Source organism: Colius striatus, chromosome 2 (assembly GCF_028858725.1).
Source record: "Colius striatus isolate bColStr4 chromosome 2, bColStr4.1.hap1, whole genome shotgun sequence".
Classification (NCBI taxonomy): domain Eukaryota; kingdom Metazoa; phylum Chordata; class Aves; order Coliiformes; family Coliidae; genus Colius; species Colius striatus.
In genome coordinates, this window is record NC_084760.1 from 105,402,047 (window position 1) to 105,417,565 (window position 15,519).

General features: G+C 42.6%; 1 protein-coding gene across 1 annotated transcript; it reads right to left on the minus strand.

Annotated features, from left to right (window-relative positions):
* Positions 1–63: 63 nt before the first annotated feature.
* On the minus strand, positions 64–9,277 carry NUP43 (nucleoporin 43). Its single transcript, XM_061988974.1, has 8 exons — positions 9,081–9,277; positions 8,614–8,736; positions 8,272–8,349; positions 7,076–7,253; positions 4,280–4,415; positions 3,366–3,517; positions 2,290–2,412; positions 64–1,171 (listed from the first exon to the last, which is right to left on the minus strand). The coding sequence occupies exons 1-8, from the start codon at positions 9,198–9,200 to the stop codon at positions 957–959; spliced, it is 1,125 nt and encodes a 374-aa protein (XP_061844958.1). The 5' UTR covers positions 9,201–9,277; the 3' UTR covers positions 64–956.
* Positions 9,278–15,519: the final 6,242 nt, after the last annotated feature.

Consider the following 15,519-nt stretch of genomic DNA (forward strand, 5'->3'; position numbering starts at 1 on the left):
CTTTTCCCGCAAAAATGATTGCAAGTACAGCCATTTCAACTAATTTAGTAAGTCAGACCAGTATTCTTGTGCAAGACTTTTTATTAAAAAGAGAAAGTGTTCCCTGCAACAAACGGTAGGTACAACACTCACTGTAAAATTTAACTTTTCAAAAATTGCAACAGACCAAGTGTGAAATTTTGATTCAGAGAGAGACCGTGTCTGAAATTTGGAAAATCTCTTCACACCTGAAAGCACAGTCATCACATTTGTTGCATTTGTCAATTCTGGCCTCTTAACTATTAAAACACATTTGAGTTACCTGCACATTATCCAGATCAAGTTTTAACATGCAGCATCCATGATGTAGCTGTAAATAATCAAAATAATGTCACTAAAATGCAAAGATTCTGATAGAACCTCTCACACGTGACAGCTTTTAACAGTTTTCCTTTCCAGATGTCATGAACTAACATAAAAAGGTATGTTCCCCTAAATATAGACAAAAATCAGCTTGTAAAAACTCATCTCTCTCAAATGACATAAAAAGGACTTCAAAGAACCCCGTAGTTTGGCCTTAGAATTAATACTTGAAAAATATGTTTAGGATGGTAAAAATAAAAACTGGGAGTTTCCCTTTACTTTGTATACATGTGTGTTATGGACAGTGTACAGCAAATATCTTGCCCCAGCAATACTTTCCTGCTTCCCAAAACCAAACAGGGACCAAGAGAGAAATGAGAGCAAGCATACATGTAAGCTTGCCCAGTTCCTCATGCTGGACCATCAATAATGAATGGCAGCTGTCAGAATCTGCACTTTACATTTCTTCTGCAGTGCAAGGCCCAAGATGCAGGCCTCTCCCCGTCCCCCACATGCTGATAACAAACTAATAGGTATGGTTAAGAATGAACTTGGCAGTAGTTCAAGGTAGTTCCAAGGTGATTGGTACTTCAAAAGGGACACTGCAAGTTGTTTCATGCAAAAAGTTGTCTGTTCACATAAATAGCCTCTGCATCAGTGCCATATACTAGGCATGGTCCTAAAATATCCAAACTATTCACAGACAAAGTCTGATTTGGAATCAAGTTGGTGATTTCCATGCGGTCTTTGGTAGGATCGTTGCTTAGCCAGGCACTCACTACAGACTGGTTAATGGTATTGTGGGAAAAATAGGTAGTACTTCTTCCTCCTGAAAGAAGGACAGGGAAATAAGTTTCAATATAGTTTAAATATTCTCAGAATTTGGAGAAATATAGTAGGTATGGGACAGACATTACAGGAGCATCAGTTTACATTTCAGTCAGGTTTTCAGATGAGTTAACAGATGTCATTTATTTGGTAAATAAAGGAAACAGCTTAAAGAAAAAATATTAAGTATTTGAAGTGATTACAGAAACCTGCTGTCAGTTCTGTCTCTCAGTTAAGACAAGTAAGTCAGTAGAACTATGAACTGCTCTTACTGAACAGTGTAAGTATCTACAAATTTTTCTAGCCACAGATTAAAGCAAGGACAGACCCATCACTCAGCATAAAATTAGTAAGTGGCCGAAATGAGGCTACAGGGTTTATATTTAATACACTTGAAAACATGCAGAATGAAACTTAAATTAGTTATCCTGTTGCTTCCCTATATAGAACTGAGCTCTGAATGGCAACTTTGAGGCCAAAGGCAGCAGATGATATCTGAAAGATTCCCCACTAAGTGGCAAGCAATTAAGCACTCTTTGTGACTAGAATATGAAAATGAGCGTTTATATTAAGTCAGTATCATATCTTTCATGAAAATCCTTCCATGATACAGAGGGAACCAGTTTCATTCATTGTTAAGTTCCAATTATGATCTTGTATAGTAAATTAATAATTCCACTCTCCTACTGACATGTCAATTATTTTCGTATTTTAGGGTTTTGTTTAACTTCCTTAGAGACTCTGATAGTAACGTGTCCTTTAGGATGTCTTCATGTCTTTTCTATATAGATTATTTGGAAGTGGACACAATCTATCTTTGAAATACTAGATGTGCCCCTTCACACATTGGACAGAGTACAGAATATTAAAACAACAAATAAACAAAACCACAAAAACAACAGACCACAAAAAAAATCCCAACCAAACACACACAACTGTTGGTCTCAGCAGATCTGCTGAAGTGCCTAAGAGGGCTTTCTTTCCAAGAAAAGAAACCAGCATTTCATTTGCTATATTAACATTACGTTCTATTAATAACATGGGTCATGTGAGAACATCCACTTTTAATTATACTGCCAACTGACAAATTTGGGACAGACTGACTTCAAACATCCTTACCTTGATGAAGAAAAGATGGTTTTTCAGAGACATCTGTTGAAGTATCCCAGTGCCAAAGAGATCCATCTTCAGAACACGTGAATAGGTGATCAGGGTTGGAGGGATGGAAGTGAACTTCCCACACTGGAAGCACCAAACAAAAATCAAACAACAAAATCATTTCAGAACAAGTATCAAGTACTTCACTCAGTGCACTTGGTAATATGATGTGGGCATGCACTTGCAAGAACCTAGGTCCCCACCAAAACTTTCAATTTTTCAAGTGAGGCTTGGAGACACAAAACCCCATCTTTAGTTATTTACTGTGGTTTTCCCTCCCCGGGGTGAGGGAAGGAGAAAGAGACTATTTTGTTGCATTTTCAGTCCTGTGAAAATTGTTGAAGGCTGAAGGCTAAATTCTTATTCAGGCATTCCAAATACTTTCTCATACCATCTTCCTTACTATTAATTTTAAATCTGCACACAGCATGCATTCCTTCCCAGCACACACATTATTATTTTGTGTCGAAATATAAAAACTGTGGAACAGATATTTAAGTCAGTAAAACTTAACATCAATAAATAGTTTTACTCGTTAAATAGAACTGTGTCATCAAGAACTTTTCAGCAAAATATGAACTGTTATCTTGTTCATATAAAGTTACTGGGAAAGTGAGCTGTTTCAGCATTGCAGAGGCACCAAATGGATCTATACTATCTTGAGTTTCTCCTCCTTCCTCATACCTTCAAGTTTGTTAGTAACTGCATTCTTGCTGTACTATACCTGCATACTAAAACATCCAATTCTATAACTATTTATATACCTACCCTTCTAGAAACAGACATTCTGATTAAACACATCTAATGACTCATTAAAAAAATGTTTACTAAGTCTAGATTCAGTTTAGATAGAGTTGGCTTTTAGATAAGAACAGTTTCATATACAGAGAAGAAACAAATCGAAGCCAACTGGATGAAAACACCTAGAGTAGCAACTATGTGATTTTTCTATCATAGCTACACCTGATTTTTTACAGAAATTAGAAACTTTTCTAAAGTGCCACCTTCTTCTCCTCACCTCCATTTCAGATACTTACTTTCTGCTTCGTGAGCATTCAGCAGAGACACTGGCATAGTACCTTGCCTGATATCCCATATACTCAGCATCCCATCCTGGCCCCCTGTGGCCACAATATGCTGCTGATTGGGATGCCTGTCCACACAGTGCAGGGGAACTCTGTCACCTGTCCTGCAAAGCAGAAGAAAAAAAACAAACAAAAAACCAAACCCAAACATGAATTCTTTATTCTGCTTTTGGTTTCTCCTTCTTAATCCCTACGAGCACTGATGAATAACGGTGTCAAGTGCAGCTGCAGTTCCTGCAGCATCTGGTCGCTACAGGCTGAAGACACATGACATCTACTGGAAGTTAGAGGTATGGCAATAATACGAAGCTAGTCGGATGAGCATCTGGTTCTGTGCGAGACTGGGCACCAATCAAACAGGTACTGAAACTAGAGCCTATTAACAGCAATGGGAATCATTCCACAGACAACAACAATTTTAATCTAGCTCAGTTTCCTCACAATACCTTACGTGGCACAAAGTTACCAGGCAAATACATTTCAAATACTAGAAACTTTATATTAGGTCTGTGGAGAAACATAGGTGTTATATTTATTTAAGTAGGAAGAGTTTGAGGCTAAGGGTTAGTTTTGTTTTTTTCCTTAAAAAAGAGCAAGTGTTCAGGTGCAATAGTCCTTTAAAAGTTAAGTCATAAACCAGATCGCCAAAATACAATGCTCAGCCACAACAGTGATTTGGCCAGTAAGCAGAGTCTGATTTTGATTATTTAAATACCAAAGAAATTTTAAACCATGTTTTTTAATTTAAAAAAACCCAACAATCCTTTATCATCCCATTGTCAAGAAACCATCAGAAAAGATTTAAATCAGATGATATCAAGTAGCATGTGCTTCTCTGTAAACATGTAAAAAAATGAAAGTCTTACAAAGAAAATATTTGAGATGGCTCATTTCTTTGCTGTCTGAAGTCCCATATTTTTAACTGTCCAATTGAATTTACTGTCAAGATCTCAGTTGTGCGAAGGAAAGTCACTGCATGAAGCGTACTGCTGTCTGCGTTGTCTGCAAGAGAGATGAGGAAAAGCATTCAGATAAACCTATGGGATGTTAAGTCTCCATTTCATTATGACAAAATAACTCCTTTCAGGAAAGAGAACACAGCTGCTTAAATACGGTTACAACCTCTCTTGTGTTTTCAGGGGCAGAGACAGACCAATGTCATGTGAATTTTATGTCTGGCAAGGGTACCCTTTGGAAAAGGAGCTCTTGCTTCCTATGTCAAACATTACTGAGACAAATCTCTAAGAAGCTATAATTAATTAACTCCAGTGCTTAAAGAACTACTTGTTGATCCATTAAGATTTCTTTCAGTGGTTCTTAGGAAGAGAAATTGATTTAGCCAGGTTCATGGTTTTCCTAAGTGTTTTCTTTATATATTCCACATCTCCTGGCAGGAGGCAAGCTATGGAGCTTTTCATAATGCGGTTCTTTTGAACACAAGAAGCAGTAACTCTGGCTGAGAACATTCAGCAGCTGAATACAAAAGCCCTTAATTCACCAACTTTCTTTAGACCTTTTCCAAGAGCTGCCAATGTGATATCCATCCCTGTCCCTGAAGCCAAAGCAGAATCATGCTGTGCTTGTTCATCTTAACTGAGTGAGGTAACATTGTTAAACCTAACTTCACCTCAAGTTTTTTAAAAGTCTTTGTGTAAATGTATCCTGAAAATACTTTTTTTCTGCATCAGATGGAAACTTTTTCTGATATTGAGACAGATAAGTTATATTCCTGCCTAGTTACAGATACTTGAATCAGTTTTCTGCCTATTTAAATAAAAGCCAAGGGCAAGGAAAAAAAGTAACAAAACACATTTACAAAGAAATGTTACATTACTGAACACTGAAGTTCTAAAGGATTTAAAATTTTGTGACAGAGTAATAGTAGGTGATTTAGCAGCGATACATCTTCACAGCTCTAAAAGATTTTTTACATCATCTCTAACTCTGGAGATTTTTTCACTCCCATGATTGACTATAAACATATTAACTTTGTATTATACTCTTAAATCCATTAAACAACAACAAAACAGCAAAGTGCTTCTTTACAAATACTTCATGAGGAACAAGAGTTATGTCTTCATGTTAAAAGATGTTGAGGGTTCAGCTCAGCACCTGGGAAATGTCAACATATCATTGAATTAGGAGCCAGTACAAAGGTTTGCTTACACTATAGAACTCCATCCTTAAGAACATGAAGGCATCTTCCAAGATGTTCTCTCTCCCCTCTTCAACTCTTAGTGTAAAACAATTTCTAGTTAATGAGTTTGTGCCACATAACTCCAGGCAGCCTTCACTTACCAGGTTATAGGTTTCTATTTTAACATTTCCCATCTCATTTCCAAAGAGACATTTATCAGTTAATTCACATGTGACTGAAGTGTTTATATGGCAGCTAATGTCAGTGCAAAATCTTACTGCAGCATAACACTGGGTGATGCTACCACTACAAAGCAGGCATTTTCACCTAGTACTATCAAGTGAGCACTGAAAAATACAACTTGCACCTTGCATGTTAAGTCTATATGAAAACATCTGAGAAACTGCACATTTGTTGTGGAGATCTGCCTCCAGTGAGTCAGCAAAATAGCTTACTCTATTAAATTTGTACTAGAACACTATCTGTATACAAATAAAGATTTAAAAATAATCCTAAACTAGTTAACATTCTCGCCCCTCAGAGGGGAAGTTACTGTGTTTTGTGTGCATGTGCTCATAAAATCTACCTCATGCCTTGTTTCTTCACTTTTAAAGCATAGAAAGCTTTCTGACAGAAATCCTCAAGGAGCTTCAGTAAAGGGATGTATGCAATTAATAGGATTTATCTTGTGTGTGTATACAGCCACACACACACAAGTACTCCCTGCTAGAAACCTCAGAGCGCTTCCTTCCTTAATTGGCTTATCACTGTGAATTCCTTCATCCGTTGGGGGAAAGATTTTGCTTGAGAAGAAACCCAGATGCTGTGTAAAACTGATATTCCAGGGAGAAAGTTTTGCCTTAATAATGCCACCATCAAACATGATGTTACTGTCCTTTAAATTGTGTCTACTTTTAAGTTTCATTTCCAATAAATATTACAAACTTGTATTATATTGATATCTATCTAGCATGATAGAAGAGTTGGGAATAACCACATTTTGGCACCTTTCACAAATCTCTTATTTTATCACTTCATCTGTTACTCTAGGAAATAGGGAGCTTTTTCACTGAGGGAGAAATTGTCACTGTAAGCCATGATATCTGGCAGAAGAACAGGGTACAAACAGTGACTTCTGGTTCTTGGTGTTCCTTTACACACGGAGAAACAGATGACTTTGCAAATGGACACCATTAGGGTTAATCTTAGTACAAATAATGAATTGGAATGACTGTTTCACTGACCTCCAGTTATGAAGAACCTGTGACACAGTACTTCATGAAATGTGGTTAGATTTCAAGTATAATGTCATAGCATTTAACAATCCAAGACAAAAAAAGCCTACAGAGAATGTTGGGCTTGAAACTTCTCCATCAGTTAAAACATTAATTTGCATATGAATGAATACAGAAATACACTACAATAATCTGTAGTCTGGAGGAATAATCTGGAGCAAGCACATAAGAAGCTAAAATCCAAACAAACTGCTCAAAAGTAAACCAATTTGAACAGTTATCTAACATACCTATAGTTCTTACTGCATCCTTCTGGTCAGCTCTGAAGAGATTGATTCTACCATCTTCTCCAACAGTGACAATTTCAGGATTGTTGCAGATTACTCCAGTACACGCTGCTCCACCAGAAGATGTGTCTTGATCCACATGATAATGGGCTTTCTCCCACCGGTGGTTGGCAGATAAAGTCTAAGCAGCAATCAGACATGAAATTCTGCTGTTAATGATCTTGATAGACTGTAGCTTCCAGGATACTCACAAAACCAGAAACAAGCTCCAGGAATGACACACTACTAGAGATCTAGATTTTCCTCAACTCTTGAGAACACAACCCTTCAAAGACACATTGATTATTTCTTCTCTAAGCCACCTCTTTCACAAGAACGTAATCTACTTAAGAACTGTGAAATGTCACTTCTTACCCCTTCAGTCTTTCTGTAAGGCAATGGAAAAGAGCTGAGGCCTTTACAAAAGGTAATGTCAGATTTAGATTTAGATTGCAAACTATTAACAGATAATAGTCTTTATTATGACTATATAAAAAAGTCACTGCGCAATAATTTTCAGTGGTTTCTAATCAAAGCAAAAGGCTACAGAGTTTACATATTTTCCCACACATGACACCTGTGAGAAGAAATTCAACATGAGTCATTTAGTTCAAGAATGTAAAAACTTGTAATAAGGCAGGCACAAGTCTATTAATACCCTCCTGAAACAATCTAAACTCTAAATGTTTTCAGGGAATGAACAGTTTAGTTACACATAGAATCATTGAGTGGTAGGGGTTGGAAGGTACCTTTAAAGATCATCTAGTCCAACCCCCCTGACGAAGCAGGTCCACCTAGATCAGGTCGCATAGGAACAAGTCCAGGCGGGTCTTGAAGACCTCCAAGGAAGGAGACTCCACAACCCCTCTGGGCAGCCTGGGCCAGGGCTCTGTCACCCTCACAGTAAAATAGATTTTTCTTATGTTTAAGTGGAACTTTTTGTGTGTGTCTGTGGAGTCTAATTTTTGTAGTATCTGTAAAAAATTTTTTTAAAATTTCCTGGTGTGCATAAGGCCAAGGCTTTTTATAACAAACTTCAAAACAATTGATTTTGGTATGCAGATATTTCTTGATGTAGTAACTTTGAGAAATCTTGTGCTAAGATCAAAGTGACCTGTACTACATATAACAGCATCTTAAAGCCAGTACAAATTACATACCTGGTTATTTTGATGATGACGGAATACCGTTACAGTTCCTGTTGATGAGGCAACCACAATTTTCTCTTGATCCAAAAACTAAAGTGGGATAATAAATGTGCTATTAGTTCACAACAAAACTTAGATGATAATTTCCATTTTAGAGTAATGTAAATTATTGCTAGGTATAGTTAAAAACCCAAACAAAACAAATCCACAAATGGATACTGGTTGGTTTTGCCTTTCTTCCTACGATTTTTTTTTTTTGTGAATCTCAGCATTTTGGCAGCTCACCAACACTTAATCTCCCTTAAGCGAGAAGCCCTAAATAAGCACAAATCTGTTCCACACATGCTATTTTACCTGCATGTCCATAACATCACCATTGTGCTTGATGTCACACAGTAGCTGAGGTTCTCCTTGATATTCACTATTCAGGCCCACATTTCCAACATCTCCAACAGACCAAATGGAGATCCTGTTATCCTGTATGGAAAAAACACCACCAGTTTTAGTCGAAAATGTATTTAAAAGTATCTGTCAACGAGCCAGCCTAGATACTAGGGAAAGCACTAGGCTGCAGGCCGTGCAAGGAAGCGCTCACCCGGCGAGATAGCCATGCCGAGCAGCCGGGAGGCCCCCGGTATCCTCAAAGACAGAAAAAAAGCATAGTCAAGGGAAGGCCGGGACTGCCGGGCCGGGAAGTGCTCACGGCAAGCTGCGGGCCCGCTCTCTCACGCGAAGCGGCGGAGGCTTTGCAGGCAGAGGCGGCGGGTCCCATGCCTCACCGGGAAGGACGCGCCGCGCCTCCGGGCTCGCTCGCCACCTACCTCGTTGTCCCAGGAGCCGGTAGCAAACAGGTCAGGGGGCTGAAGTGCGGAGGCGGGCTGCGGCCGCCAGCGCGTCTTGCTGATCTTCTGCGACACGAACTTGGCGCACACGTCTTCCATGGCCGCCCGCTCCGCTGCGCTGCGCTGCGCTCCGTGCGCCGGCTCCCGCCTCGGCTGCCCGCCCCGCGCCGCGCCTGCTGATTGGCTGCGGCGCGACGGCGAGCGCGGAGGGACAGGCTCGGGGCGCGGCGGCGGGCGGGAGCGCGCCCGGGCGATGCAGAACCCCTGCGGGCCAGCAGCCGCTCTGTACCGGGGCGGACGGGACGGGGGCTGGTGGGGCGAGCCCCGCCTCGGTCCTTCGCTAACCGGCAGCCGACGGAATTGCGCCTCGAGGCTGCCTCTCCGTCTTGGAGTAAGGTAGGGCGGCGGGTGAGCCCTGCCGCGGCCAGCTCAAGCCTCGCCAGCTCGCACTGCGCGCCGCCAAACCAGCGTGTGTCAGCTGCGGGTTATTTCCAGAATCGGGGCCGGGACCGGAAGAAATTAAAAAAGAGGCGATTTTGCCCGTGCACTTACCTATGTGCCCAGCTGGGCCGTCTTCCCCCGAGAATAATAGGCGTCTGTATCATCTTGCGAGGTCGCCAACTTCCATTTTCTCAAAATTGGTGACTTTTACAGCATTTGCTGTAAAAATATCCAAGTAATGTTATTCTCCCTCTGTCAGGTTCCTACCTGTACAAAAAGAAGTACAACAATAACTTTTTTCACCCCAAATAGCACGTTAAATCAAACAAGAGCACTACCTCCTCTATCGCATTTCAACTGAGACCTCAACAATAGTTCAATAAAAAGTGAAGAGGTTATTTGTAAAATGAGCTAAACGCTGAAATAGCTATGTTGTCATTTCAGAGGATGGGACTATTTGTCCACTAACTGCAGTGCAGTAAGGCACTTACTCACAGGCACCTTCCTACTTTTACAACCTGCTTTTCTGCTGCAGTTTTTTTCAGAGCTGTCAGTGCCAGCTCTCTAAGGTTCTGTCGGGTGGAATTATCAGTGTTAGCAGCAGTAGCTTGCTCAAAGTTTCATCACTCCTATTGCAGTTTGCCTGCTAAAGTTTGCCTGTCAGATTTCTTCTATACAGCATTCTTGAGCTCTCCATCAAGTCTGCTGTGCCATTTTTAATCTTTCAGGTTATAACATCCTTCAGATATCAAAACAGTGATATTTTATATGTTTTATGCATTATTTGAACTTCAATTGTGAGCAACTATTTCTCCCCCCTCCCATAATTATGTACAGCAGAATCCAACACTGACTATATCCAGAAAGCTGGATGCTATTGTAGCCTACCACACTGCAAGCCATAAAACAGCTTTGTTGCATGCCACAGTAGCATTGTTATTCTACAGTAGCCAATGCCTCTGGCATTCTGTATTGAGCTGCTAGCAGCAACCCTGCAAGTCACTGTCAGCTCCAGAGATATTTTCAGCTAATTCTTAAAACACATGGGAGAAAGGAAAATAGGCAGCCTCAGAATACAGCTACAGACCAGAGAGCTAAAAGTAGAAGAGATAACACTTGAGAGTTATTTAAATGTTTTATTAGGCAAATATTTTTTGTTGCTTTGTGATTTCTATGTGTATTTTTTATCTCGTGGTCTTGGATTGTTTCTTTCTTTGCTTGGGATTGCTTGTTCAAAAGCATTTGGCAAGTATTAAAGAGAGTAGGCTGGACATAGAGGCTGATTTTCATGAAGAGGGAAAGAAGAAACACAATTTTTCTTCTCTGCCTTAATATTTTTTTAAAGAAAATGTTGGCAGCATGTTGTGTGATGGAGATGAGAATTGTAATGGATTTAGGGCTGTTGTGTAAACCTTTAAATATATTCTCTGTGTTTGATCAGTATGAAAGATGTGTACCGTGATAGTATGTTATTCCAGAGTAACATCAGATTTAAATAAACAAGTAAAATGAAGAAATAAACACTGGAAGAAACTACACCTCATCAAATATTTCTGAGGTTGTCAAAAAGAACATTAAGTCTAGATGAAGATGACTCTGGGCACTGCGTCCAAACATATTATCTGAGACAAGGAGCATCTATGGAGTATCCTTAAATGTGGCTAAAGCTAGGATGATGAGTGAAAGAGAAGAAAATGGAAAGCATGCCTGTCTCTGCCAGAGGTTTCAGGGGCCTGGGAATGAAGGTACTTATTAGATCAGTGGATGTACTAGGGCAGGATAATGCCAATTCTGAACTGCTTATCATCTGCTTTCTTCCAATTATCATTCAACAATATTTTAAGAAAGTTATTTGGAGATGCCATTTTTGTTGCTGGTCATAACTCCTGGAGCTGTGCTCAGTTTGATCTCCTGAACAAGCATAGTCACTATGTGGGGTACTGCAGAGCAGATGCAAGAGTGGTGTGCCAGGGCCCTTAGTACACTCATAAGCCTTACTTGCCCTCGCCTAGGGTTCCCACCTGGGTGGAGGCATCCCCTTCTGGCCTGAGCTGCATGTTGTCATCTTCAGTTGTCGACTGCCTTGACTTGGGACCTGGCTTCCACGTCACTTTGCTTTTGCTTGATGGCAAAACCATTACCATCCCCAGCCCTGCTCTTTGCCTCGCTTGCACACTGTGGGATGGTGTCCTGCTGCATGGCATTATCACCTCTAGCTCCAGACTCACCTTCCCTCCCAGAGGAGTCTCAATCCTGCTGCTCTCTAATGTGGAAAGTCACTGATGTGTCTGGGTCCTTCTCATCTTCATTTTGAATTAGTCCTGGGAAAAGAGGGATGCTGAAATAAAAATAATGTAAATATCTGGAGTGGAAATACAAAATGAAAGCATACACCAAGCTTGCTTGGGGTTACAGGAAGAGATGAAATAGAGGAGAGTGGGTAAGTTAAAAACAGAATGGAAGCAGAGAGAGGAGTGAGTGTAGGTGTAGAAGCCAATTAGTGTGGGGTTTGGGACATAACTAGAAATGTTCAGCAGGAACATTTCACAAGGGAATTTCTGCTTGTGGCATGTATATGCAGAAGCAGCTGGGGCCAGACAGTGATGATCAACTTTTCATACATTTTTTAAATTGAAAGAATTAAAAAAACCTAATGGGTTCATAAGGTGGGAGAGAAAGGATGAAACAGAAATAGTAGCACGGGGTGGGGAGTGTATATAAATGTATGCAAGTACAGCTAAGAGATTGAAATGTGGGTGAATGTGCAGAAAAAGAGAGAGATCTGATGTGCTTACAATTAGTGAGATCTCCATGTCAGAACAATCATGTGATGGCTCACTCTGGCTGCTGGCATTCCCATGCCTCTACCCTAATAGGGCCATCCATACACCAGCTCACTGGAGTCTACGGAGATGGCTTTATCTGTGGAAGATGGATGTGCCTGCAACTGACAGTGGGCATTCAGGGACCAATGGTGCTCATACTGGTTTGGAATGTTGAGTGGCAGAGCAGATGGAGAGATTCCATGTGGATGCTGATGGCCAGTGATTTTTTTTTTAAATTTCTGCTTATCCTTAGTGTAGAAAGTTTATGTTCCTTTTTATCTTAAGGCATATGCTCTTAATAAGTTTTAAAGATTGACTTAGGACCTGGGCCATAGAGCAGAAAGAGCTAAGGATCCTAAGTTTGTTTACTGCAGAAATAGGTTCATTCTGATGCTATTGGTGCATGTTACTTTCTCAGGGCCAACTTGTTTAAGACAACTTGGCATGTCTTAAAGCTTCTGAAAACCTGCAAAGCCAAATGCCGTTTCCTTCACACATGCCTGATATCTGTCCAAGACACTCCAGATATCACTTAGAGAAGCTCACACTTATGTTGTTGCCATTCTCTGAATAGTCATGCCAAGAATGTAGCCAAGAGATGGCCAACAGATACATTCAGTCTGAGCAAGTGCCAGGGCAAGAAAGCGCCTGGCAAAGTCTGCAAGTTTCTAGAAGATAAAGGTGGGCACGTTCTGTGTGCTCTGTGACAAGCTTAACCCTAATTCAAGCTGGTTCTGGTAAGCAGTGTCAGTTTATATCTAAGTGGTTTCTTCTGGTCTCCCAAGGGGGTAAATATCCCTGGAATGCTTTTAAACATGGGCCAGATAGTTTCTTGCTAACAACCTCTCTATGTGAGAGCAAAGCAGTTTGCTTGCATCTAACAACAGAAGATGTCTTTTGCATTTAAAACAATGAAGCATTTTTGTGTGTGTATTTTTACAATGTCTGTCTGTTCTCTGTACTTGGTGCCCTTTGGGAATTCATCTAACTCCATGGCTTCTCTCCCATCCCAATCTACTGCATATAACAGGGAGACCTTTTATATCCTGGGGCAGGCTAGGAGTCTTTCATGGACTGTAGAACAGTTGCCAGATCATGCTTAGGAGAAGTTAGATGAAGAAAGCAGAATGAAGCGGTCGATCTGTCTCTAGGACTAAAAGAAGCAGATATGAAAGGTCTGGGAGGTCCATGGATGGGACCTGGTATATGCATTGGGCAACTGCCAGATTTGCCCTGGACTTACTTCTCAGCACAAAAGCAGATTCCCACCTTCACCTCATTTTCTTCACCTGATCCAGCAACGATGGGATGGAGTATATGTGTTGTGTGGAGCTGGAACAGGCTTATCCATCCCAGGATGGGTTCTCGCACAAAACAAGATGCTATCTGTGTGTCCTATCGTGGTATGTTAAGCTGTGTGTGTCCTCGTATCAGGAATGCTTTTAAGAAACAATATAGTATTTGAAATTATATCTGCTGTATGACACGTTATTTTCTCCAATGTTTATACAACATACTATTGATAGGGCCTTTATATTCATAGTTATGTAGCACTAGAACCAAAAGAACCAAAGCTCTTTTAGAGTTCGTTTCAAAGAAGCAAGTCAGGTACCAAGTAAGTGACATACCTGCACTATTGCACAGGTTGAGGAGAGGAAGCGCTGTAAAACTGCCATCCCGGGCGTGCGGGAAGCTCCTGCGCAGGGACCAGAAGGGGGCACAAATGCAAAAGTCACAGCGCTGACAGCAGGTTCTCCCAAGTTGTCTGCAACAACAGAAATTGCTTTCCCTTAAAACCATTAGAAACGCATCTAAATAACAGGTGGCAAATGAATAAGGGTAGCAAACCGAACCATTAAGGAATTCAGGAGCGCCCGGGAATGCCGCGTGACTGCAGGAAGTGAATTTTGCCGTTTTCTGTATTATGCCACAGGCTGTGGGAGCAACGACAGGTGTTACTTGTCCCTTACGATTGACGCTTCACCGTGTGCCTGCACTAGGACAGAGTGAAGGCAAAATCCGAAGCAGTAGGTTGGCATTGATTAAATTCGGAGTTCCTGATTTTGTGACGGAGACACCTTTAAAACGGAATTGTAATTCGTAACGTTCTCCTACAGTAGCGTGACTGTTGCCGATCTCTGGTACTCTGGCAGCGCTTGGCCGTAGCCGCAGGTGCCAGCTCCCGCTCCTTCCCGGTTTTTGTGCCGTTTTCCCGGTGTGGAGTCCCACTCCTGGCCAGCCGACATCCCCTCGCCCGCCATGCCGCGACTGCCGCCGCGCCCGCGCCGGCTGGCCAATGGCAGCCTTCAACACGTAGGCCTTGGCCCGCGCGGGCTGGTAGCAGCCAATAGGCGAGCCCCATGCAAAACATCGGCCCGCGGGACAGCGATCACTGGCTCCGGTCGCAAGGGCGGCGGGCTGCTCGGGGCTCGCCGCCCCCTTTCTTCGGTACATGGCGTGTGCCGGCTCATTTCTCGGCATTGCTCAAAGCCGGGATGGGGGAAGAGTACTGACGCGCCGGTTTCGCTAACTTACTCCTTAACGGACCTCCCAAGCTCACAAACCCGTGCTAACAATCTGTCTCATCCCGCTATCCGCAGCCCTGCTGCTTCTGGAGCGAGGGCAAGATTGCTCCCTCGCAGCCAGCGCGGGACCGGCCACCCCTGCAACCGAACCCGCGGAGCAGGAGCAGCCGCTGAGCAGTGCCACTGGCGCCGCAAGGCTGCAGCTGCGGGGAGGAGCGGGCTCGGGCCCCGGCACCAAGTGGGAGAGCACTAGCGGCACTGGGGCTTAGTCCACGCGTGTGCTCCGCCACTCCGGGTGCGTTCCGCGGCCTCTCCACACCCGTATCCATCGCCGTGCGAGGGGCTACAACGCTCCGAGGCGGTAAGCGCGCTCGTGTGTTACCGGGTGCTCACGGTGGTACTGCGAACGCCAGGAGAGGCAAGGGTGTCGAGAGAGAAAGCCAACTGCCCCGAGCGGATTGCCGGAGCAGCTGCGCCCCGACCGGACACCGGCAGGGTGGGAGGCCACCGGCCCCTGACGGGCGGCTGCAGAGCAACCCCGCGCGCGCCTCCGAGGGCGATGGGCGCGCATGCGCGGGGGCCAGCGCGTGCCGGCGGAGCGGCGGCGGCGGCGGCAGCGGCCGCAGA

Bases quoted from the DNA above. Each gene is read 5' to 3' on its own strand.
- NUP43 (XM_061988974.1), bottom strand. From the start codon at position 9,200: ATGGAAGACGTGTGCGCCAAGTTCGTGTCGCAGAAGATCAGCAAGACG. The intron at 8,737-9,080 runs GTAGGTGGCGAG...TTTTCCATACAG, and splicing joins CCGGCTCCTGGGACAACGAG to GATAACAGGATCTCCATTTG. The intron at 4,416-7,075 runs GTATGTTAGATA...TCTCTCTTGCAG, and splicing joins GGATGCAGTAAGAACTATAG to ACAACGCAGACAGCAGTACG.